The 24,725-nt window shown below is 45.3% G+C and overlaps 2 protein-coding genes across 2 annotated transcripts in view; both read right to left on the minus strand.

The window, feature by feature from the left end:
• Window positions 1–3,958: 3,958 nt before the first annotated feature.
• LOC126957622 (U1 small nuclear ribonucleoprotein C-like) lies at window positions 3,959–4,438 on the minus strand. The gene has a single exon (XM_050795741.1). The coding sequence runs from the start codon at window positions 4,436–4,438 to the stop codon at window positions 3,959–3,961; it is 480 nt and encodes a 159-aa protein (XP_050651698.1).
• A 16,822-nt stretch (window positions 4,439–21,260) lies between these two features.
• Window positions 21,261–24,725, minus strand: part of SV2C (synaptic vesicle glycoprotein 2C) — a 269,947-nt gene continuing 266,482 nt past the window's right edge. The window contains exon 13 of the mRNA XM_050795667.1: window positions 21,261–22,079. Coding sequence (XP_050651624.1) covers window positions 22,043–22,079 — 37 coding nt within the window. The 3' untranslated portion in view covers window positions 21,261–22,042. The remainder of the gene's footprint in view (window positions 22,080–24,725) is intronic.

A 24,725-nucleotide genomic window follows, 5' to 3' on the forward strand; every position in this document is an offset into this window, starting at 1 on the left:
GTGTGAGGGGACAGCTGGCCTGGAGCAAATGACACAAGTTGAAGAAAGAAATGTTGAACATTCCTTAGAGCTAAGACGGGCACTGTCCTTTCAAAAACAAAAATAAACACACACAAAGAGAGCTCCATGCCTGCAGTGTAGGAACCTAAAAGTCGAATTGATTTAAACAGTGATTGATCATCTCATGATGTTTCAGAGGTTTCAGGGAGCAAAAATAATATAAATATGTGAGGGAAACATAGAGACACTCAAAGAAATTAGAGTTCACTGAGAACAGAATGGAGTCTTGCTTATCTATAAGGAACCACAGGCTTTAGTTTTCAAACCCAGCATTATAGGGGGCAAGAGATTCAACAGCAAAATAAGAACGTATCTGTAGATGACAAGATTCAAGTTAAAAGAGGCCACCAATGGGGTATGTTATACGGGGAAAAGCCCATGGCTTCCTGAGTGAGGAGACTCAGCCTGAGTTGCCCCCCGACACCTCCTTTTGGGGTGATCTTAGGTGAACTGTAAAACACACGAGAGCTCCATTTTCCTTGATTATAAATTTCCCTCTGACTGCCAGAGCCACAGCCAGGTAGTGTGTGTGAAAGCCGAGGCAGGCACTGTGCTCCTGGCTCGAAATGCAAGCGTCCTGAAGGGGCATGGAGAAGCAGCCTTCCCTCTCCATTTCATGTAGACCACCCCTGGGAGGAGGCCGGGCGGGCTCCTGGGGTGGGGGCACTGCTTTATGAGGATGCCTCAGTGTGGGTGGCTGGGGTCAGGGGTGAAGAAATCCCAGTTGACAAAATCCTCGATGGGCAGGACTCAAGTTCTGCAGATACCAGTTTGAGAGGATTTTCCTTTGAAACATAACAAAGGTCAGTTGAAGGCAGATTAAAAACAAACATTACTCTGACAAAAGGGGTGGTGAGCATATGGATTTCACTAAGATACATCCCACTTCCTTTTATGGGAATGACGTGTAATAAAACAATATATGTTATGAGATTCTTCTTGGTGATGTACAACTGTTATGGTAGGAAATTCTAGAAAACCATCTGAGGACTCAGTGATCAAATAAAACCTGGGCTAGCAGCTCCCAGTTCAGAGCTCCATAAAAAATATCTTGGAACCATATATAGCATTGCATGACTGACAGAGGGCTTTGCCCTGTGATATCTTATCAGATCTTTATAATAACTCTACGAACAGATTTTACTCTCCTTATTTTATAGAAGGATAGATAAAAGCTCAGAGAGGTGCCCCAAATTGCCCTGCTAAATGTAGAGTTGGTTCTAAAATCTAGTTTCATTGCTACAAATTCTGAGCCCGGTTCATCAGACCAGCATTAGAAATACAAATTCTATGGTCCCAAATCCCAGTGATTCCAGTTATCGGTGGGGCCAGGAATTTCTTTTTTTTTTTTTATGTCCTAGGCAGCTTGGGGAATTCCTGCATGAAATCACACAGGTTATTTATTATCTTTGATTTTAAAATGAGGAGCAAATTGGAAATAGGAATTTAATGGACAGCTAAAAAAAGGAGCTCCATGGCTTTGAAAGGGGAGGAAACAGGAAGCCTGTTTCTGACTAAGAGGATGGCCCGGAGCACTCCAGGTAAACACAGCATTTGTCCTCATACATCCAGAGTCGAATGAGAATACTAGCTAACACTTCAAAGAGTTTCCTACAAGCTTGGCACTATTCTAAGCACGTCCATACATAATTTCATCTTACCCTCACGAGAAACTGAGTTTTTCTGTCTCCATTTTACAGATGAGGAACCTGAAACACAGTTTCTTGTCCAAGGCCAACTGTTTGTTCAAGGTGGCCAGCGAGTACTGCTGGTCCCACTAAACAAAAGAAATTCACCAACTGGCTGAGGGATGTTCAGACAAACAGAATGGGTCGGCGATGAGAAGACGCTGGGAAAGGCAGGACTCCCATGGTTGAGAGCAAGAAAGACCCACGGTGCTTGCACACCTGGGGCTGCCTCCCTCCTTCCATCCCAAGAGCTGAGGAGGGGCCTCCCTCCTGTCTACAGCTCATCCTTCCACTGTGCTCCAGCCACATGTCCTCTGTTTTGTTGTTGTTGTTATTTGTTTTGTTTTATTTTGTTTTGTTTTTTTGAGGCGGAGTCTCACTTTTTTGCCCAGGCTGGAGTGCAGTGGTGCCACCTCGGCTCACTGCAACCTCCGCTTTCCGGTTTCAAGTGATTCTCCTGCCTCAGCCTCCCAAGTAGCTGGGATTACAGGCATCCGCCGCCACGCCAGCTAAGTTTTGTATTTTTAGTAGAGATGGGGTTTCACCATGTTGGCCAGGCTGGTCTCGAACTCTTGACATGATCTGCCCACCTCGGCCTCCCAAAGTGCTGGGATTACAGGCCTGAGCCACCGTGCCCGGCCACCCTCTGGTCTTTAGCAGAGCCTTCACGTCACAGATTCCTGGGCCCCTTTTTCCTCTGTCCTTATCGTCTCCCTTGACTGGTTCTTTCCTAGCAATCGATGAACAGTTCTACTTTTTAATAGCCTTTCCCCTCAACCTCACATACCTTATATCTCCTAAAACTAATTTTATCTGTTCCCTGACTCCAAATCTCAGTTAATGACATCAGCATCCACTGGAATGCCTAAGCCGGAAATGTAGGCATCATTCTCGATTCCTTCCTCCCAACATTTTCTCATCTGGTTCATCTCTAGTCTTGTAAATACTACCCTATAAACACCTCTCCAATTCTCCCCCTTTTCTCAACTGTCTCCACCTTCAGCCACCATCCTTCTCTCCAGGGTCAGCCCAGTGCCGTCTGGACTACTCTCTCCTCTTGCAGAGTTGCCAGCCTCCCCTACCTTCCATTCATGGATTCTCTGCACAGCACCCAGAGTCAACTGCATAGACAAAGTCACCTCTGCCACTGTCCTGCTTCATACCCTGCAGTGCCTCTGCCTTGCTCCCAAAAGCCTTTGGTGACATAATTCTGCTCACCTCTCCAGCCTCATTTCCTCCTCCCCCCAGGAACCCTCTTCCCTGCCACCACCCAGTTGAGCCAGTTCTTCTCACTCTTCTGCCATCAATTTGGATGTCACCTGGCCTAGGACGTCTCTTTCAACCTCTCCTATACACATAGATCCAGAGCTTCCGCTAGTAGCATTTATCTCACCATAATTATAGTTGTTGACCTATCTAATTTTTTTTAATTAACTGAGTTGTTTATTATTTTAACCAATAAAAGCTCTATAAGTACTAGATTTAGTCCTACACAAGATGACTTTACTAATAAAAGGAGGATGCGGATGCCCAGAGAGATTTACCATATAGCTAAGGAAAAAGAATCTCACGCAGAGGACATCCTGAAGAGATAATGAGCTAGAGAAACAGAACTGGAATGTTTCATTTCTTTTATAATACACAGAGAATACAGAGGGGAGGAAAAAGGGAGCACACTTTTTTTTTTTTTTTTTTGAGACGGAGTCTCGCTCTGTCGCCCAGCCTGGAGTACAATGGCTGGATCTCAGCTCACTGCAAGCTCCACGTCCCGGGTTTACGCCATTCTCCTGCCTCAGCCTCCCGAGTAGCTGGGACTATAGTGCCCGCCACCTCGCCCAGCTAGTTTTTTGTATTTTTTAGTAGAGACGGGGTTTCACCGTGTTAGCCAGGATGGTCTTGATCTCCTGACCTCGTGATCTGCCCGTCTTGGCCTCCCAAAGTGCAAGGATTACAGGCTTGAGCCACCGCGCCCGGCCGGGAGTACACTTTTAACTAAACGAGTTGACAATTTTATTTTCACATTTCCCAATACAAATGAAAACTGCATCTTTTCTGTCCCACTTCTCCCCTCCAAAACTATTCTGTTTGATAGGACAAGGGAGCAAGACTTCCTTATACTGTTTAGAAAACCCAGCATCACAGCAGCATGATCTCCTGGTGAAGCAGAACAGGTAATATAAAACTGATATAATGAGCCCTCCCCGCTATCCTTATCTGTCTGGTCGAGTCATTCTGGGCCAAGTGGGCACCATCATGGGACCGGCAGGAGGTCTCATCATTGGGGGTCCAGGCATCATTGGCCTGTGGCCTCCCATAGGCGGCCTCATTCCAGGAGCAGGGCCCACTGGTGTCATACCAGGAGGAGGAGGGCCCATCATTGGCATCATGGGAGGACCCCTCATATGGGGTGCTGGCATCACACCAGGGTGAGGAAGACTCGGAAGACTAGGAGGAGGTGGTATCATTGCTCCTGCAGGAGGAGGAGCAGAGGATGGAGCAGGAGGTATCTTTCCTTGTTGAAATGCAGCCGTTGTTTTGTCAATCAGGCTCTGAGCCTGCTCTTCCATCCATTTCTGGTAGTAGTCTTTCACATTCTCTTTGTGTTTCCTACCACTGTGGTGTGTCTTTCCCACAGATGGAGAGTCATGGGTGAGGTATGTATTGCAGTAGTCACAATAAGACTTGGGCATGTTGCTCTGCAGGCCGTTGGCCACTCCATTCCATGACACCCAGAAATGACCAACTTGTCTAATTTTACTAAAGCAAAGCTCTAGCTCCTTGAGGATGGGGACTGTTTTAAGTTTGTCTTAATTATCTGTACATCTTTTCACTGTATCTGGCATTCGACAAAACCTTAGTAACTATAAGTTGAATGAATGAATGACCCAGCAAGACCATGAGGAGTGGCTAGAAGCTCATCAGAAGGATTTGAGTTTCAGAATAGAAAATGTTTTCCTCATTAAGGGGCCAGGCTGGTCGCAGAGGTGGACTGAAAGTGTGCAGAGGGAGCCCCCGAGAGCTGACTCACGCTTGCTGAACACCAGTGCTGTGCTAGCCTCTGTTGCTGTTAATTATTTTTTCTTACACATCATAGGAATCCTTTAAGGTAGATTCTGTTTTTGTTTCCACTTTAAAGACAAGAAAACTGAGGCCCAGGTTTGCTGAAAGTCACTTAGTGGCAATGCTAAGATTCAGATATTGTCTATACACCTTTCTCTGGGCTACAAGAAGTCTGTAGTTTTCTTTTGCAGGTTCTTTGATAAGACTCACCTTGAATCTTTAGGAAACTGCCTACGACTTCATATGCAGAGAAAAAACTAGCAAACAGCTTGGAAAAAGAGCAAATTTCCCACCAGACTTGGGACTGTCATGCTAGAAGTTTGGGTGTTTTTGCTTAATATTTAGATAAATTCAGATTCAGTGATTATGAAATTTGAGAGCTGGAAGTTATCTTAGAAATCTTTGAGTCCAGTTCCTTGAACACCTGAAGGGGCCAGTGACTTGCCGAAGGCCACTCAGCTACTGGTGGAACCAGAATTGAAACACTGGGTCTCTCTCTGACCTTTCTGCAGAGCTATGCATGTTTTGCCTTTTTGGTGCTTGATTTTGCTTATTGGAGTCTCTTGGTAAAACATCTCTCTTAAAACTTCAAACTGAGTGGGACGCTGTAGCTCACACCTGTAATCCTAGCGCTCTGGGAGGCGGAGGTGGGAGGATTGCTGAGGCCAGGAGTGCAAGACCGGCAAAGGCAACATAGTGAGACCCCTATCTCTACAAAAAATTTAAAAATTAACCAGCCGTGGTGGCATGCACTTGTGGTCCCAGCTACTCAGAGGCTGAGACAGGAGGATTGCTTGAGCCCAGGAGGTCAAGGCTGCAGTGAGGTGTAATTGTGCCACCGCACCCCAGCCTGGATGACAGAGTGAGACCCTGTCTCTAAAAGACAAAACAAAGTAAAACCTTCAAACTGCACACTGCTTTGTCAAAGAAAGAATTTCAACTTTGCCGAATGGCCAGATGTGGTGCAACAGTGGGCCTGGACCCGCTGGGACCAGGAAGTTTAGGGGTGCCAGAGAGCTCAGGGTGAGTTGGGGTTGAGATGATGAGGGAAGCCCAGGAAGAAACACGCTGGAAGTGGGGACTTCCTTTCACAAACATGAGGAGAAAACATATGGGGATTTCAGAAGGATTTCAGAAAGTTTTCTTGAATGCATACCAGATACTAGGAACTGGAGAAATTGCCCTTAAATGCTTACAATCCAGAAAGGCAGTAGATGTGAGTAAAGTCATGAGATGGGATGAAAATAGAAAGGGAAAATACTCAGACAAGATGAGGGTGTGAAGGATTTTGCCCGGGAAAGTGAAGGAAGTTTTCCTGAAGGAAATGGACTCCTGAGTTGGGCCTTGGAGGAAAAATAGAAAGAAGAGAAAGTAGGCTTTTTTTTTTTTTTTTTTTTTTTTTTGAGACAGGGTCTTGCTCTGTTGCACAGGCTGGAGTGAAGTGGTGTGATCCTCTCACCTCAGCCTCCCCAGCAGCTAGGACCACAGGTGTGCACCATCATGCCTAGTTAATTTTTTGATTTTTAGTAGAGACAAGGTCTCACTGTTGCCTAGGCTGGCTCAAACTCTTGGGCTTAAGTGATCCTTGCACCTCAGCATTCCAAAGTGCTGGGCTTAGATGCTTGAGCCACAGCAGCCCCCAGCCAGAAGTAGACGATTTCAGACAGAGGGAAGAACAAGGGGAAAGTTGGAAGGGCTGGCAGGGCATGATATAAATCAGACCTGTGGTTCTCAAAGTGTGGTACCTGGAACAATAGCAACTGCATGACCTGGGAAAGTGTAAATAATGCAAATGATTGGGCCTCCACTGCAGACCTATAAAACTGGAATTGCTGGGGATGGGTTTTGCACTGTGTTTCATAAGGTCTCTTGGTGACTCTGATGAGCCTTAAAGGTTGAGTCCCAAGCTTGGCACAGTAGCTCATGCCTATAATCCCAGCACTTTGGGAGGTTGAGGCGGGGATTGCTTGAGCTCAGGAGTTCAAGACCAGCCTTGGTAACATAGAGAAACCTCATTTCTACAAAAAATACAGAAAATTAGCTGGGCATGGTAGTGCACACCTGTAGTCCCAGCTACTTGGGAGGCTGAGAGGGTGAGAAGATTACTTGAATCCAGGAGGTGGAGCCTGCAGTGAGCCATGATCGCGCCATTGTACTCCAGCCTGGGCGACAGAATGAGACGCTGTCTCAAAAAAGAAAAGTGAGGTTGATTTCCACTGAATTTGATAATTTCTAATGGGAGCCTCCCTGCTCCCATGGTAGGGCTTTGGGATGGCAGGGACAGGTGTGGACAGAGTGTGGGGCCTATACTCTATTTCCCACCTTAAATGCCTCATGGCTCCTGTGGCTCTCTGACTCAGTCAAGTGTTATACACTGCACTGTGTGCCTACAGACATAACCTTCCTCTCTCATCTGTGAGGTCCTAGACAGTAGGGCTTCTCCACGATCCTCAGAGCTGACTACACCAGCACCAAGAGTTCCAGAAGCTTCATCATGTCTACCACGCACAGAGCCCTATAAGGCCACCTGCTTTCTGTCCTTTATGACCCCAATGTTACTCTCTCAACCAACCAGTTGTTGAAAATTGACATACACAGCCCTGCTCTTGGCACTGTCTATACCCCTGCCTGGCGTTTTCTCCATCACATGAATCAACATCGAGCCTATGTTTTACTTTTCATTTTCTTTCCTTCCTTCCTTCCTTCCTTCCTTCCTTCCTTCCTTCCTTCCTTCCTTCCTTCCTTCCTTCCTTCCTTCCTTCCTTCCTTTCTCTTTCTTTCTTTCTTTCTTTCTTTCTTTCTTTCTTTCTTTCTTTCTTTCTTTCTTTCTTTCTTTCTTTCTTTCTTTCTTTCTTTCTTTCTTTCTTTCTTTCTTTCTTTCTTTCTTTCTTTCTCTCTCTCTTTCTCTCTTTCTTTCTTTCTCTTTCCTTCCTTCCTTCCTTCCTTCCTTCCTTCCTTCCTTCCTTCCTTCCTTCCTTCCTTCCTTCTTTCTTTTCCTTTTTCTTTCTTTCTTTTTTTTTTTTTTTTTTTTTTTTTGAGACAGAGTCTCACTCTGTCACCCAGGCTGGAGTGCAGTGGCCAAACTCGGCTCACTGCAACCTCCGCATCCTGAGTCCAAGTCATCCTCCTGCCTCAGCCTCCAGAGTAGCTAAGATTACAGGCACTCACCACCACGCCTGGCTAACTTTTGTATTTTTAGTAGAGATGGGGTTTCGCCATGTTGGCCAGGCTGGTCTTGAACTCCTGACTCAGGTGATCTATCTGCCTCAGCCTCACGAAGTGCTGGGATTACAGGCATGAGCCACCACATCTGGCCCACTTTGTTTCTTGTCAGCCATCCCAGCCCCCAGAAGAATGTGAGGCAAAGACTTGTGTTGTTTCTATTTCACCATTGTATTCTCCATGCCAGGACAGAGTGTGACACATATGAGGTGACCTGTTTGTCAGATGAATGAATGGTTTCTATCATGTGACTCTGCATGTGTGGCTTCAGGTAAATTAATTGATTAAGTCAGGAGTTAGTGCCCTTACTCCAAGGCAGCTTCCTACTGGTTGGCCCATGTCCTGTGAGGGTGTCTGGCATGAGAGCTCTGTCATGGTGACAGGTGGAAGCCATAAACCCTACTGGTAGGGAGTTCGTGAGACTCTGAGAGGGAAGCTAATAGTAGGATGGGATTGAAGAAAGGCGCCACAAAGAAAAGGCCGCAGAAGCTGTGGCACAGGGGTGGATAGCAGAGACTTTAGTCAGCAGGGACAGAAGCAACGGAAGTAGAGATAGAAAAATGATGAGTCATCCTAATGACAGAGAACTCCAGCCTGATAACCCGAGAGAATGGCTCAGAAACCAGTTGAGATGCAAGGGCTACTGCAGGGCTACTAGAGCTGCTCTAACATCTCAAACCATGTCCTGCATGTCAGCAAAGCCCGGCCTCGTGGCTGGTTTGCTCGCTCTTACTTCTCTGCAACCTAAAAGCAGCTTGCCATTAACCAAGATAGACTGAGGGGCCTCTGGCCCCTTCAACAAAGTCCCTGGCAGCAAGAGCCCAAGGACCAGCCTGGCCCTTGCCTGGTAGGGCCTCCCAGGGACTGGGCTGGGCTGGCCCTCACCTCCCGTGGGGAAGGCACCTGCACAGGGGTGGAAGTTCTCAGGTCAGGTGAGGGCAGATGACCTTGCTCATTCCAAGAAGCAATGCTCAGCTGAGCAGTTTCCCTTCAAAGCATGGCAGTACTCATGGGAAATCTATGCAATCCCACTTTCAACGTACTCTTTCTCTGTAATGCTGTGGAGAGAAAAGGTCGGAGTGAGGCCTTGTTGCTGAGCCAAGTCAGCAAACAAAATCCCATGTTTGCTGTTCCAGCATGGCCCTGGAGAGGCTCCTTTGAGGCTGCCGGGGTGAGGTGGGGGAGTCAGAAGGTGGAGCGTGTGCAGGGAGAGGAACATTGCCCCTGTCCTTCCTGCTCTGGGACCTGTTTGTTACTTGGTCTATCACAGGGCCTGGCCCCCTTCCTACTGCCTGCCACTCATTTACTGTCCTGAGTCATTTCCCAAGGACATACTTGGAAAGCTTCCCACCTGTCCAGATACAATTTTTCAATATGCTAGTTGTGTTATTATACACACACACATATATTTTTTCTTTTATATTTATAAATAAATATATATGTATTTTCATGTGTTTGTTTCATTTTGTTTTTTGAAATAGAGTCTTGCTCTATTGTCCAGGCTGGAGGGCAGTGGCACAAATCAGGGCTGACTGCATTCTCAGCCTCCTGGGCTCAAGCGATCCTCCCACCTTAACCTCTCAAGTAGCTGGGAATGCAGGCGCATGTCACCATGCCCAACTAATTTTTTTATTTTTATTTTTTACAGATGGGGTCTCACTACATTGCCCAGCCTGGTCTCAAACTCCTCGGCTCAAGTAATCCTCCTGTGTTGGCCTCCCAATGTGCTGGGATGAGAGGTGTCAGCCACCACACCTAGCCACATATATTGGTTTTCACACATAGTTCCTGGCTCATAACTCCCACAGCCCTTATTACTGTAAAAAGAATATCTTTCTCTGATCTTTCCCTGCCCTCCTTTGACCTCCCCATGGCAGGACCCTAATCTGATTGTGGGTCATGAGACCCTCATTCCGGAGAGGGTCCTGCCCCATACCCTAGAGGTAGAAATGCTGTAGAGAGGCCAGGAAGAATCTGAACAGACAGGACTTGCAGGGTTTAGATCATATCTTTTTTTTTTTTTTTTTTGAGACATAGTCTCACTCTGTCACCAGGTTGGAGTACAGTGGCGTGATCTTGGCTCACTGTAACCTCTGCCTCCTGGGTTCAAGCGAATCTCCTGCCTCAGTCTCCCAAGAAGCTGGGACTACAGGTGCACACCACCACGCCTAGCTAATTTTTGTATTTTTAGTAGAGATGGAGTTTCACCATGTTGGCCAGGATGGTCTTGATCTCTTGACCTTGTGATCCGCCCACCTTGGCCTCTCAAAGTGCTGGGATTACAGGTGTGAGCCACTGTGCCCGACCAGATCATATCCTTTTTGTCCAATCACATTTCAATGAGGTTATCCATACTTCAGTCATGCCTATCCAGTGAAGTCACCATAAAATGCCCCAGAAGACAGGGTTCAAGAACTTCTGGATAAGGCTGCGCATGGTGGCTCACACCTGTAATCCTAGCACTTTGGGAGGCCAAGGAGGGTGGATTACCTGATGTCAGGAGTTCGAGACCAGCCTGGCCAACATGGTGAAACCTCTTCTCTACTAAAAATACAAAAATTAGCTGGGTATGGTGGCATACACCTGTAATCCCAGCTACTTGGGAGGCTGAGGTACGAGAATCTCTTGAACCCAGGAGGCAAAGCTTGCGGAGAGCTGAGATCATGCCACTGCACTCCAGCCTGGGTGACAGAGCCAGACTCTGTCTCAAAAGAAAAAAAAAAAAAAAAAAAAAAAGACCGAGTGCAGTGGCTCATGCCTGTAATCCCTGCATTTTGGGAGGCTGAGGCGGGCGGATCACCTGAGTCTGGGAGTTCAAGACCAGCCTGACCAACACGGAAAAGCCCCGTCTCTACTAAAAATACAAAACTAGCCGGGTGTGGTGGCAGGTGCCTGTAATCCCAGCAAGTCAGGAGGCTGAGGCAGGAGAATTGCTTGAACCTGGGAGGCGGAGGTTGCAGTGAGCCGAGATCACGCCATTGCACTCTAGCCTGGGAAACAAGAGCGAAACTCTATCTCGAAACAAAACAAAACAAAAACCTTCTGGATAGCCAAACGTGGAGGTTTCTGGGAAAGTGAACGGTTAACAAGAACTTATGCAAGAACCAGGAGAGTGGCCCATCCCAACACCATGAGGACAGAAGTGCCTGTACACAGACCTTACCTTATGTATCTCTTCATGTAGTTGTTTATTTGTATCCATTAAAATATCCTTAGGAATAATCCAGTAAATGTAAGTAATTGTTTCCTTGAGTTCTGTAAGCTACTCTAGCAAATAAATCACATTCAAAGACCAGGTCGTTGGAACCCCAACTTGAAGCTGGTCAGTCAGAGGTTGTGGATGCCTGGACTTGTCACTGGTGTCTGAAGTGGGAGATGAATTTTTGGCACTGAGCCCTTGGTCTACGGGATCTGACGCTATCTCTGGGGAGACAGTATCAGAAGTGAATTGGAGGGCACCCGGCTGGTGTCTAATGCAGTATCGATTGCTTGCTTGTAGTGGGGAGAATCCCCCACATTTCATCACAGAAGTTTTCTGTGTTTATTGTTGTGTGGCGTGACAGCGGAGAAAAAAATTTGAGTTTTTCCTACCACTAGTGCCATTCCAAAACATCTTACTTTGGTTCTGCCCAACATTGAGATTGTTGGGGGTCATTCTAACAAAAGCTCACTCATTCCATAAATGTTTATTAAGTTTCATTAAGTGTCAGGAGCTAGACCAGATATTGAGGAAACAGCAATGACAAGAGAGAAATTCTTGCTTTTATTGAGTCTCAGTCAACAGGAAAGACAGATATTAAACAAATAATTATAAACAGGAGGAATATTTTGAAAGAGGAAGCACAAGGTGTAATAGCAAGGAGCTTATAACAGAGGAAGCTGGATGCAGTGTGGGAGTCTGAAAAAACTTCCTTGAGGAGCAGACATTTCAGCCAGGCTGAGAGGATGCAGAGGGGGTATTCCAGACAGAAAACACCACAGGTTTGTAGGCCTAAAAGAGAAATAGAGAGAGCAAGAGCAAGAGAGACGTGTGAAGAAAATAGAAGTTCTGGCTGGGCATGGTGGCTCATGCCTGTAATCCCAGCACTCTGGGAGCCTGGTGGGGCGGGGGGGTGGGGGTGGCGGATCACAAGGTCAGGAGTTCGAGACCAGACTGACCAACATGATGAAACCCCATCTCTACTGAAAATACAAAAATTACCCAGGGGTGGTGGCGGACACCTGTAATCCCAGCCACTCAGGAGGCTGAGGCAGGAGAATCACTTGAACCTGGGAGGTGGAGGTTGCAGTGAGCCGACGAGATCACACCACTGCACTCCAGCCTGGGGGCAGAGTGAGACTCGTCTCAAAAAAAAAAAAAAAAAAAAAAAAAAAAAAAAAAAAAGCAAATAGAAGTCCTGAATGCTTGAACTGTAGAGAGGGAGGTGGAATCAGTGAGATACATCAAATACATTTTGAGGGGAAATTGAAGAGTCTTTGCTCTTCACATCCTCCAGAACTTGGCATTTGATAGACAAATGACCTTCTGTCCTCCAACTCTACATGACAAATGTTTTTACCAGTTTAGAAACAAATAGACAAACAACCTACTATGATCTGAATGTCTTCCATGTTCATGATGCATCCAGAGAAAAGTTGGCCATGTCGCCTGTCACCCTGGCTAAGCTAATTGGTAAGGAGAAGATACCTGACCCAGAAAAAGCCAATCTGTAGACTGGTCAGTGACCTGTGAAAACAGCTTGCTACAAAAGCTTTGTGAAACAGAGGCAGCTTAGACTACAATAAGAATGTCTCTCTTGGAGGATTTGAATACAAAGCATCAAAGCCAGTTAGTCAACAGCAGCAGGAACAGGAGAAACAGCAGCAGAGTCGCCAAGACAATGTAATGGTGAAACCCGTAAGTAGGAAATCCCCAAAACCTGCGACTGAGGGTCTTCAGGTCCCCAAAGTACAGTTCCATTGCCATGAGACCTGGCTGTCCCTGGATTCCCCTAAGGCCTGGGTGTGGGGTTGAGGGTCTTATCTTCCTATCTCCCTACATGTCCCTACAGAAATCCTCACTCACCTCTGGATCGTGCTCCATACAGTGGTGTTTGGGTCCTATCAGCGTTCTTTATCGCTGACCAGGCTAAGTCAGTGTTAGGGCCATCTGGAGATGTGGCCTTGATGTTTTCATGAATAATGGCTCTGTACCCTCTAATAACATTCAGTACCAGGTGGAGGGAGAAAGGAAATTCATCTTGCTGAGTACCCACTATGTGCAGGCAAGATATCAGTTGTCCTTATAACTATCCTAAGAGGTGCAACTGACCTCATTTGATAGCTGGTAGAAGACAGAATCAAGACCCAAACCCAGGTCTTTCTCCCATCTTCCAGACTATTTTTGCTACATTGTGTTGCCTCCTTTCATTTAAATATATATTTATGGGCCAGGTGTGGTGGCTGAAGTCTGTAATCCCAGCACTTTGGGTCAAGGCAGGATTGGGCCACAGAGCAAGACCCCATCTCTACAAAAATACACACACACACACACACACACACATACACACTGCTCTCAAAGGGTTCTACCTTATTTACATCTTTGCTGTTTTGGCAAAACTGCAGAATTGCTTGACAAATTGCTTTGTTTTAGCAACTCTATTTGTATCCTAACTCTTACAGAAGGCAATTATGAAAAATCAAGTAAGAAAGAAAACATTTTCATTTAGATTCAGTAGCCTCACAAAGATACTAGAAGTCTGCTAATATATTTTATTTTTGTATTAACATGTTTTAATTATCTATATTTGTTGTTATATTATGAAGTTCTATTAGCTTTTAATAATTCATAAATATAATTGAAATGGGTAATTCAGAAATAGGGTTGAAATTTACCTCAAAATCATTCACTTTAAAATGAAAAGCAATGTATTTTAGTTAACTCTTCAGAATGTGGTGTGAACATTACCTAGTGGTGACCGGATGGGTAACCCAGAAATAGGGTTGAAATTTACCTCAAAACCATTCACTTTAAAATGAAAAGCAATGTATTTTAGTTAACTCTTCAGAATGTGATGTGAACATTACCTAGTGGTGACTGGATATGTCTAACCATGGTCTACCCTTCCCTCTTGGAATTAGCAAATGAAAATCCCTGGATTAGATATGGATATGGTTAGTATGTTCACAATAAGCACAAGAGATGAAATGGATATGGCAATTTAAAGCTCAAGATGTGGAAACAGTGGTTTTCTATCACCCCCAGAGCACGTTAAAACAAAAATCAAAAAAGCAACATACACACAAAACCCTCTACCATGGTCCAGCTTCAAAAATCATTTTAGTAGGGTGGCAGCTTTTGTTTTAAAGGGAATGAAAAATGTGTATTTTAATCACATATTAAAATTACTACTAGCTGGGCATGGTGGTGCATGCCTGTAGTTCTAGCTACTCAGGAGGCTGAGGCAGGAGGATCACTTGAGCTCAGGGGTTTGAGGTTACAGTGAGCTATGATTGCACCACTGTTCTCCAGCCTGGGTAACGAGTAAGACCCTGTCTTAAGAAAGAAAAGAAAAGAGAAAAGAAAATAAAAGAAAGAGAGAGGAAGGGAGGGAAGGAGGGAAGGAAGGAAGAAAATAAGGAAGGAAGGAAGGAGGGAAGGAGGGAAGGAAGGAAGAAAAGAAGGAAGGAAGGAAGGAAGTAAAGGGAAGGGAGGGAAGGAGGGAGGGATACTAATAACCTTTCTCCCTCCACCTGGAACTGAATGTTATTAGAGGCATTATTCATGCAAACATCAAGGCCACACTTCCAGATAGCCCTAACACTGATAGCCCTCTCGGCAATGAGGAACGCTGACAGGTCCCAAACACCACTTTATGGAACGGGATCCAGAGGTGAATGAGGTTTTCTGTAGGGACACAGAAAATAAAACTATAAGAAATTTTTAAAAGCATTTATTTATATAAACAAACAGAACGAGGAACATTATTTTCACATATCCATCCACGGTGCAGAAGTGAGAGCGTCTCAGTGGAAATAGTGAAAACTTGTTTTATGCACAAATTTTTAATCAAACACAATTACTGCCAATTAACCAAAAGTGGCTTTCAGCCTTATTGACTAAAATGATTGTTTGAGATTCAGCTGTCACGTCCACATTCCAGGCAGCCTGACCTTTCTGGAAGTTATACATGACACTTCTATTTACATCCCCTTTACTAGAACTTAGGCACATGGCTACTTCTGCCTGTGGCTATGTGGCTAGAAATAGGAAGTCTATTACTAAAAAAGAAGAAAACAGATACAGGGGCCACTAGCAGTGGCATTTAGTGTCCTCAGGGGTTGGATGATATAAATATTCAGGAGGAAATGCTTTTTAAAATTAAACTCTCATTTATTACTCTAGGGCATAACATTGCCATTGGTCAGAGTGGAGAATAACTTCCCAAAGAGAAGGAATGCCTAGCAGGAGACAGAGAGGAATGGATTTTCAGGACAGAATAGGGGCTCAGGTCTGACTGCCTGCTGTCAATGGTCAGACAGAAGAAACATTGCCTTCTCTGCAGCAGTGGTTCCTAGTACCAGCAGCTCAGGTCACCTGTTTCTTATCTCTTGGAATCAGGACAAATCATGAGTTTTGATGACTTAAAACTTGAACTCTGGATATTTAAAGGAGCCTACAGTGTTTTTAAACCAAATGATCACATTAGGTTAAGAAAATTACTGAATTTGCTGTATATCAACCTTGAGGGTAAGCTAGAGCTATGTATTTTATATGATAGAGTTGATTCCGTTGAAAATAAGACAATTGGTCAGAAATAAAATTACACTTTCAGTTGTTAGTGAAAAGGGGCTTTTAAATGAATCTTACTTTTCCCCAGATTAAACTGCAATTTGAAAATGGATTCAGTCATTTTATTTGCTCATTCACTAGGTCAAGCATTGATTGGGTATCTCTGAGTATTTGATGGATGTACAGAGATGACCTTAAAAAGCTTGTTTCTTGGCCGGGAGCGGTGGCTCATGCCTATAATCCCAGCACTTTGGGAGGCCCAGGTGGGCAGATCACCTGAGGTCATAAGTTCAAAACCAGCCTGGCCAACATGGCGAAACCCTGTCTGTACTAAAAATACAAAACATAGCCATGCGTGGTGACGGGCGCCTGTAATCCCAGCTACTCAGGAGGCTGAGGCACAAGAATCACTTGAATCTGGGAGGCAGAGGTTGCAATGAGCTGAGATTGTACCACTGCACTCCAGCCTGGATGACAGAGCAAGACTCTGTCTCAAAAAAAAAAAAAAAAAAATTTGATTCTTTTATTTTCATTTATTACATTTTTTTTTCTTTTTTAATAGAGATGAGGTCTCACTATGTTGCCCAGGCTGGTGTTGAACTCCTGGGCTCAAACAATGCTCCTGCCTCAACTTCCCAAAGTGCTGAAATTAGAGGCATACCATACCTGGCAGTTTGATTCTTTTGAAATCAATTTTGATTGATTTGCAGTTGTCCGTGGTTTCTAGTGACACTCTAAGTTTCTTGGCTTTTTATTCAGCTGTGAAGGCAGTGTAATGGAAAGAACATTGAGTTAGTCTGGGGTGTTTTCCAAGACCAACAACCAATTCTCTGTGAACATTACATGAATATCCTAAAATTCAATTCAATTCTGACAATAACTACTGTCAACTGAGAATGACGAGGCCCATACATGTGGAAAAGAGAGTTTTCTTTCTCATAAAGCGTTGCAGCCTGCAGAGTGACAGGCTGGGAAGTGTAGGTGCTGGCAGGAAGCCAGAAACAGATGCTTCAAGGGAGTGGCAAAGGGCACAGGAATTTATACTGAGCAGGTTGGCTGAATATACATATTCAATAAGCTATAGCAGGAGTTGTGAATATTTATGAAAGGAGAAACATGAGCCTCATGCCCCTTTGTGGGTTCCATGTACAAAAACGGTGGTGATAGCATGATCTGAGGGTAGAGTTTTTGGCCCTCTGACCTCAAAAGATGAAGCAGAGGGCACAGAAACCCCTACTGCACATTCTTTGTAGACTGGCCAGAACCACTCCATGGTCAGTGGCCTCTTATCATGGCAGCCTCACATGGTTGGTTGATACGAGAGCCTTTTGAAAGGGCTGGTTTCTGGTAAGCCCTTATGAAAGAAAGCCTTATCATGCTTAGCTAGGGAGAGGGTATAATGAGGTGTGTCCAACCTCCTATCCCACCATGACAGAGAACTCAGTTTTCAAGGTTACTATGGGGTCTCTTTAACCAAGAGAGGCTCTGTTTAGTCCGTTGGGCAGTTTAGGATTTTATTGTTATTTCTCGCTGCCCAAAGCTATTACTAGCATAGACACCACAGGTTAAGGACTCAGTCCCACAAGGCTCCTCCCACTTCACATATCAATTACAAGTCTCAGGTTCTGGCACTTCTGGCTGTCCTTGCTACAAATCAAGAGTTACTATAACCCCCTCCCCCTATTCGATAACTTGAAATAATGGCTCACAGAACTCAGGGAAATACCTTACTTATGTTTATCAGTTTATTATAAAGGCTGCAACTCAGGAAGTCAAATGGAAGAGATGCACAGGGCGAGGTATGGGGATCAGGGAAAGCTTCTATGCCCTCTCCAGACACACCACCCTCCTAGCACCTCAGTGTACTCACCAACCCAGAAGAGCATCAAATCTCATTGCTCAAGAGTTGTTTGTTTTTACCTTGAGACGGAGTCTCACTCTGCCACCCAGGCTGGAGTGCAGTGGCACGATCTTGGCTTACTGCAACCGCCACCTCCCGGGTTCAAGCGATTCTCCTGCCTCAGTCTCCTGAGTAGCTGGGATTACAGGCATGCACCACCACGCCCAGCTAATTTTTGTATTATTATTATTTTTTTTTAGAAAGAGTTTTGCTCTTTCTGCTTAGGCTGGAGTGCAATGGCACCATCTTGTCTCACCACAAACTCCACCTCCTGGGTTCAAGAGATCCTCCCTGCCTCAGCCTCCCTAGTAGCTGGGATTACAGGCGCCTGCCACCATGCCCCGCTAATTTGTGTGTGTGTGTGTGTGTGTGTGTGTATGTGTGTGTGTATATATATATATATATATATTTTTTCCCCCTTGAGACAGAGTCTCGTTCTGTCCCCATGCTGGAGTGCAGTGGCATTCTTGGCTCACTGCAACCTCTGACTCCCGGGTTCAAGCGATTCTCCTGCCTCAGTCTCCCGAGTAGCTGGGATTACAGGTGCGTGCCACCATGCCCGGCTAATTTTTTTTTTTGTATTTTTAGTAGAGACAGGCTTTCACCATGTTGGCTAGGATGGTCTTGATCTCCTGACCTTGTGATCCACCCACCTTGGCCTCCCAAAGTGCTGGGATTACAGGAGTGAGCCACCACGCCCGGCCAATTTTTTGTATTTTTAATAGAGATGGGGTTTCACCATGTTGGCCAGGCTGGTCTAGAACTCCTGACTTTGGGAGATCCTTACCCACCTCGGCCTCCCAAAGTACTGAGATCACAGGTGTGAGCCACTGCGCCTGGCCAATTTTTGTATTTTATTTATTTTTATTTTTTTGAGACGGAGTGTCACTCTTGATGCCCAGGCTGGAGTATAATGGCGTGATCTCAGCTCACTGCAACCTCTGCCTCCTGGGTTCAATTACAGGTGTGTGCCACCATGCCTGGCTAATTTTGTATTTTTGGTAGAAACGGGGTTTCTCCATGTTGGTCAGTCTAGTCTCGAACTGCTGACCACAGGTGATCTGCCCGTCTTGGCCTCCCAAAGTGCTGGGATTATAGGGGTAAGCCACAGTGCCCAGCCGAAGTTTTGTATTTTTAGTAGAGTCAGGGCTTCACCATGTTGGCTAGGCTGGCCTCCAACTCCTGACCTCAGGTGATCCACCTGCCTCGGCCTCCCAAAGTGCTGGGATTGCAGGTGTGAGCCATCATGCCCGGCCAAGGAAATGTCAGGCGTTTTTAGGAGCCCTATGCCAGGAACCAGGGGCAAAGACCAAATACACATACGGCAGTTAGGAAAACCAGAGTTCAACAGCCTCCATAAACTTGGACAAGTCTCTTATTTTTGGGTCCTAGTTTCCTCAACCTTATTATTTATAGTTGAGTTAGGCAAGGGTTCTAAAGTCAAATGTCTGCAGTGGCCAGGCATGTGACATGAATGAAATGATCCTGACTTCAGAAAAAGGAAGGCAGAGTCTGTTCTGCTTTCCTCTTAACTCAGGCTTAAGGAAACAACAGCACGTGGCTGGGTGCTGTGGCTCACGCCTGTAATCCCAGTACTTTGGGAGGTGGAGGCAGGCAGATCACCTGAGGTCAGGAGTTCGAGACCAGCCTGGTCAATGTGGTGAAACCTCATCCTATTAAAAACACAAAAAATTAGCCAGACGTGGTGGCGGGCATGGGTAGTCCCAGCTACTTGGGAGGCTGAGGCAGGAGAATTACTTGAACCCAGGCGGCGCAGGCTGCAGTGAACCAAGATCATGCCACTGTACTCCAGCCTGGACGGCAGAGTGAAACTCCATCTCAAAAAAAAGAAAAGAAAAAAAAAAAGAAAAGAAAAGAAAAGAAAAAGAAAAACAACAGTGCAAGCCTAATAATAAACGGTCACCAATACTCTGCTTCAAAACCATAGAAGCCACAGGAGCAGTGGGGACTAGAGTAAAGGGAAGAGGACACCTTCCAGGTGGGGCTGCCGTAGCTCATGTGTAGCTAGGACTGTGGGCCAAGTGCTCCCGGGCCTTCTGAGTTTTCAATGGAATTAAGAAATACGGATTGTTTTTCCTATGTGAAATCTTCTGCAGTTTAAATTTTGGGCAATTAACTCACAACTTAAGAAACAACCTCTGTGCCTTTCTCTCCTTCAGGAACCAAAATAAAACAAGTGTGGTTTGTTGGGCCACCTGTTTATGTTTTCTAGGTGACAATGTAGTTACTAGAGCAATGCTTCTAAAACTGAGATTTCTGGACTCATTGAGAACGTTAGCAGATCCAGCTTCTTGAAATCACGCACTAAGCTTTCTGAGTATGCATTTTTGACAGGAGACCATTCAGAAGTTCCATTAGTGTCTTTCTTTCTTTTTCTTTCCTTTTTTTTTTTTTTTTTTTGAGACAGAGTTGCGCTCTGTGGCTCAGGCTGGAGTGCAGCGGCATGATCCTGGCTCACTGCAACTTCTGCCTCCTGGGTTCAAGCGATTCTCCTGCCTCAGCCTCCCGAGTAGCTGGGATTACAGGCACATGCCACTGTGCCTGGCTAATTTTTGTATTTTTAGTAGAGACAGGGTTTTACCATGTTGGCCCAGCTGGTCTCAACTCCTGACTTGAAGTAATCCGCCTGACTTGGCCTCCGAAGTGCTGGTTTTACAGGTGTGAGCCACCGTGCCAGGCCCATTAATGTTTTAAAAGGACTCATTGACCAGGTGTGGTGGCTCACACCTGTAATCCCAGCACTTTGGGAGCCTGAGGTGGGTGGATCACGAAGTCAGGAGTTCAAGACCAGCCTGGCCAAGATGGTGAAACCCCATTTCTACTAAAAATACAAAAATCAGCTGGGCACAGTGGCAGGAGACTGTAATCCCAGCTACTAGGGAGATTGAGGCAGGGGACTTGCTTGAACAAGGGCAGCAGAGGTTGCAGTGAGCTGAGATCGAGCCACTGCACTCCAGCCTGGGCAACAGAGTGAGACTCTGTCTCAAAAGACCCCCAAAAAACAAAAAAACCCAAAAAAACTCATGACCAGCAAACTTTTTTTTTTTTTTTTTTTTTTTTTGTGATGGAGTCTCACTCTGTTGCCCAGGCTGGAGTGCAGTGGCGTGATCTCGGCCCACGACAACCTGTGCCTCCCAGGTTCAAGTGATTCTCCTGCCTCAGCCTCCCGAGTAGCTGGGGCTACAGGTGCCCGCCACCATACCCGGCTAATACCCAGTTAATTTTTGTATTTTTAGTAGAGATGGGGTTTCACTATGTTGGCCAGGCTGGTCTCGAACTCCTGACCTCGTGATCCTCCCGCCTCGGCTTCCCAAAGTGCTAGGATTACAGGCATGAACCATGACACCAGCCAGCAAACTTTTTAGCTCCACCAATTAGCCTTACACAGCTTTTCAGCACTAACTCCAGAATGCCAAGCAATTAATGATGATGTAATCAGACACTTGCTTCAGTCACTCACTCATTAGTTCCACCATAGTTAGTGAGCATTTACTATGTACGAGGCATCTTCGTGGCACTGGGAATATAGAAGCAAATGAAAGAGACAAAGTCTTTATTCCCATGAAATGGACATCCCAGTGGAGGGGCACAGATAATATCTATAAAAACAAAGAAGTACATATTATGTCAGGTGATGATGAGGGCTATGCAAGTTAAAAGTCTCAGGGTGGGGCAGAGGGACATTTTAAGTAGGGTGAAGAGTAAAAGCATCTTGGCTAAGATTTTACCTGAGTAGATAGCTAAGTAAAGGAGCAAGCCACTTGATCACCTGGAGAGAGCATTTCAGAGAGGGGCAAGCAAAAACAAAGGCCCCCAGGCAGGTGTGTAAAGTGGTCTGTTTGTGGAGTTACAAGGTTAACTATACCTACTAGTGGGAATACAGAAAGGTTTTCAGAATGTTTTTTATAAGACAAAGAATTCCTTCAAATTGTTTGTAATGATTTTATCTCTTTCTATGATAAAGCCAAGTTTAGAAGCAGATGTTAGAAAAGAGGTCCACACCCACTAATGGCTCCTGCTGTAAACTGGCTCTGTCGTTCCTGAGAGCTGTCTAGTAAATTTAACAAGAGCTATAAAATTGTTCACACTTGTTGACTTGGTTACTTCACTTTGTGGGATATTTCTACAAGGCAAAAGAGAGAAAAAAGACCACAATAAAGAAATCTACTAAGTTCTTAGCTAGACCTTGTATAATATATTTGGAAAATCTCAAGCAATTATAATCCTCAAAAATGGAAAGAAAACCAGGTGCAGTAGCTCAAGACTGTACTCCCAGAACTTTGGGAGGCTGAGACAGGAGAATCGCTTGAGGCCAGGAGTTCAAGACCAGCCGGGGCAACATGGCAAGACTCTGTGTCTACCAAAAAAAATTTAAAAATTAGCTAGGCCTGGTGACTGGCACCTGTAGTCCTAGCTTCTGGGATGGCGGAGGCAAGAGGATCACTTGAGCCCAATTCAGGGTTACAGTGAGCTATGATCATGTCACTAATGCACTCTAGCCTGGGCAACAGAGCAAGACCTTGTCTCAGGAAAAAAAAAAAAAAAGAAATAAGTAAAAATAAAAAAAGAATTTCAATATGCTTTGATTCTATAAGGCTGTTTAAATGACACATGGGAACAATATTAATAAGTGCAAATGTATTACATGAAAAATGTAAAGTAGAAAAAACTAAGATACAGACCTGTGTATTTATGCTGATTAAAATTGTGGAAAATGTACCAATGCATATTAAAAACACCAAAAGAGAATTTGGAGGGATATGAAATGTTTATTGTCTAGCCAGCTTTTGTCTTAGTCTGTTTGGTGCTGATATAACAGAATACCACAGACTGGATCATTTATAAAGAACATATTTCTTTCTTACAGTTCTGGAGGCTGAGAGGTCCAAGGGACCAGCATCTGGTGAGGGTCTTCCTGCTTTATCATTTCATGGTGGAAAGAGGAAAAGCAAGAAAGCCCAAGAGAGAGCAGTGTGGGGGCTGAACTAGTTTTTTTTTTTTTTTTTTTTTTTTTTTTTTTGAGACGGAGTCTCACTCTGTCGCCCAGGCTGGCGTGCAGTGGCGCAATCTCAGCTCACTGCAACCTCTGCCCCTCCAGGTTTAAGCAATTCTCTGTCTCAGCCTCCGGAGTAGCTGGGATTACAGGTGCGTGCCACCACGCCTGGCTAATTTTTTTGTATTTTTAGTAGAGACGGGGTTTCACCATCTTGGGCAGGCTGGTCTTGAACTCCTGACCTCGTGATCCACCCTTCTCGGCCTCCCAAAGTGCTGGGATTACAGGCATGAGACACCGCGCCCGGCCTGAACTAGCTTTTATGACAAACCTACTCTCGCAATAATGATCCCACTCTTGAGATAACCTTAATCTATTCATTAGGGCAGAGCTTTCATGACCTAATTGCCTCTTAAAGATCCCACCTTTCACCAGTGTTGCCCTGGGGGCTTATGTTTCCAACACATGAACTTTGGGGGAGATGGTCAAACCATAACAGCTTCCTTTTTGGATGGAGTTGCTTACATTCATAATGAATCTTTACTTTTTTTTTTCTCTTGTTGGATTACATGGCAGATTTTTTTGTTTTGTTTTGTTATGAGATGGAGTCTCACTCTGTCGCCTAGGCTGGAGTGCAATCTCAGTTCACTGCAACCTCGGCCTCCTGGGTACAAGTAATTCTCCTGCTTCAGCCTTCCGAGTAGCTGGGATTACAGGCGCCTGCCACCATGCCCAGCTAGTTTTTGTATTTTTAGTAGAGACAGGGTTTCACCAGGTTGGCCAGGCTGGTCTCGAACTCCTGACCTCAGGTGATACACCCACCTTGCACTCCCACAGTGCTGAGATTACAGGCCTGAGCCACATTGCCCAGCAGCAGATTTTTTTTTTTTAAGTGAAGTTTTATCCCCTGTAAAGTACAATCACTTGATGATGATGCTGTAAATGACAGAGCAGTTTGCATGCACTGAGCTTGCCATGCAAGGGTGAGAAATTTGCAAACCGGGTCCACAGGAGACACGGTCTGGCTAGCACTGTAGTTGGAGCTATTGGACAGCAAGGTGCTTTTGTTGTGGTTTTAGTACCAGCACTATGGAACAGATACACTGGGACAGAAGACCAACAGCAGCTCGAGTGGAGGCAGCTAGCTCTGTAAACTAACATTTCCACTGTGGCAGGGTGTAGAAGTGCTGAAGCAATTCCCTGCTGAGACAGTTCTCATACCTTTCTAGATGCAGCCTGGCATCTAATTTCATGCTTGTCTCTTTGTGGGAAGAGGGATGCCCCAGCTCATAGAGGGTTCCAAAGCAAAATACTATCTAACCCAAACTGAACATTGAGACTTTTTTTTTCTTTTCTTTTCTTTCTTTCTTTTTTTTTTTTTTTTTTTTTTGAGACTGGATCTCACTCTGTCACCCAGGCTGGAGTGCAGTGGTGCGATCACGGCTCACTACAACCTCAACCTCCTGGGTTCAAGCTATCCTCTCACCTCAGCCTCCTGAGTAGCTAGGTCTACAGGTGCACGTCACCATGCCCGGCTAATTTTTTGATTGTTTTTGTAGAAACGAGGTCTCACTATGTTGCCCAGTCTGGTCTCAAACCCCTAAGCTCAAGTGATTCTTCCACCTCAGCCTCCCAAAGTGCTGGGATTACAGGTTCGGCTATCTCACCTGGCCTAAGACATATTGTTGTCATTCAGGTCAATGGCACCTCCAGAAAGCTGCCTTCCCTAGCCATTCAATCTGAAGTTGCACCGACCCAGTGATGCAGATGCATCATCCTGTTTTGTTTTGTGTTCTGCATACTAGTCCCTGCAAACCATCTTACAGAATTTTTTTTTTTTTTTTGAGACAGAGTCTTGCTCTGTCACTAGGCAGGAGTGCAGTGGTGCGATCTTGGCTCAATGTAACCTCCACCTCCCAGGTTCAAGTGATTCTCATGCCTCAGCCTCCTGAGTAGCTGGGATTACAGGTGTGCGCCACCAAACCCAGCTCATTTTTGTATTTTTAGTAG

The sequence above is a fragment of the Macaca thibetana genome, chromosome 6, assembly GCF_024542745.1.
Source record: "Macaca thibetana thibetana isolate TM-01 chromosome 6, ASM2454274v1, whole genome shotgun sequence".
Taxonomy (NCBI): domain Eukaryota; kingdom Metazoa; phylum Chordata; class Mammalia; order Primates; family Cercopithecidae; genus Macaca; species Macaca thibetana.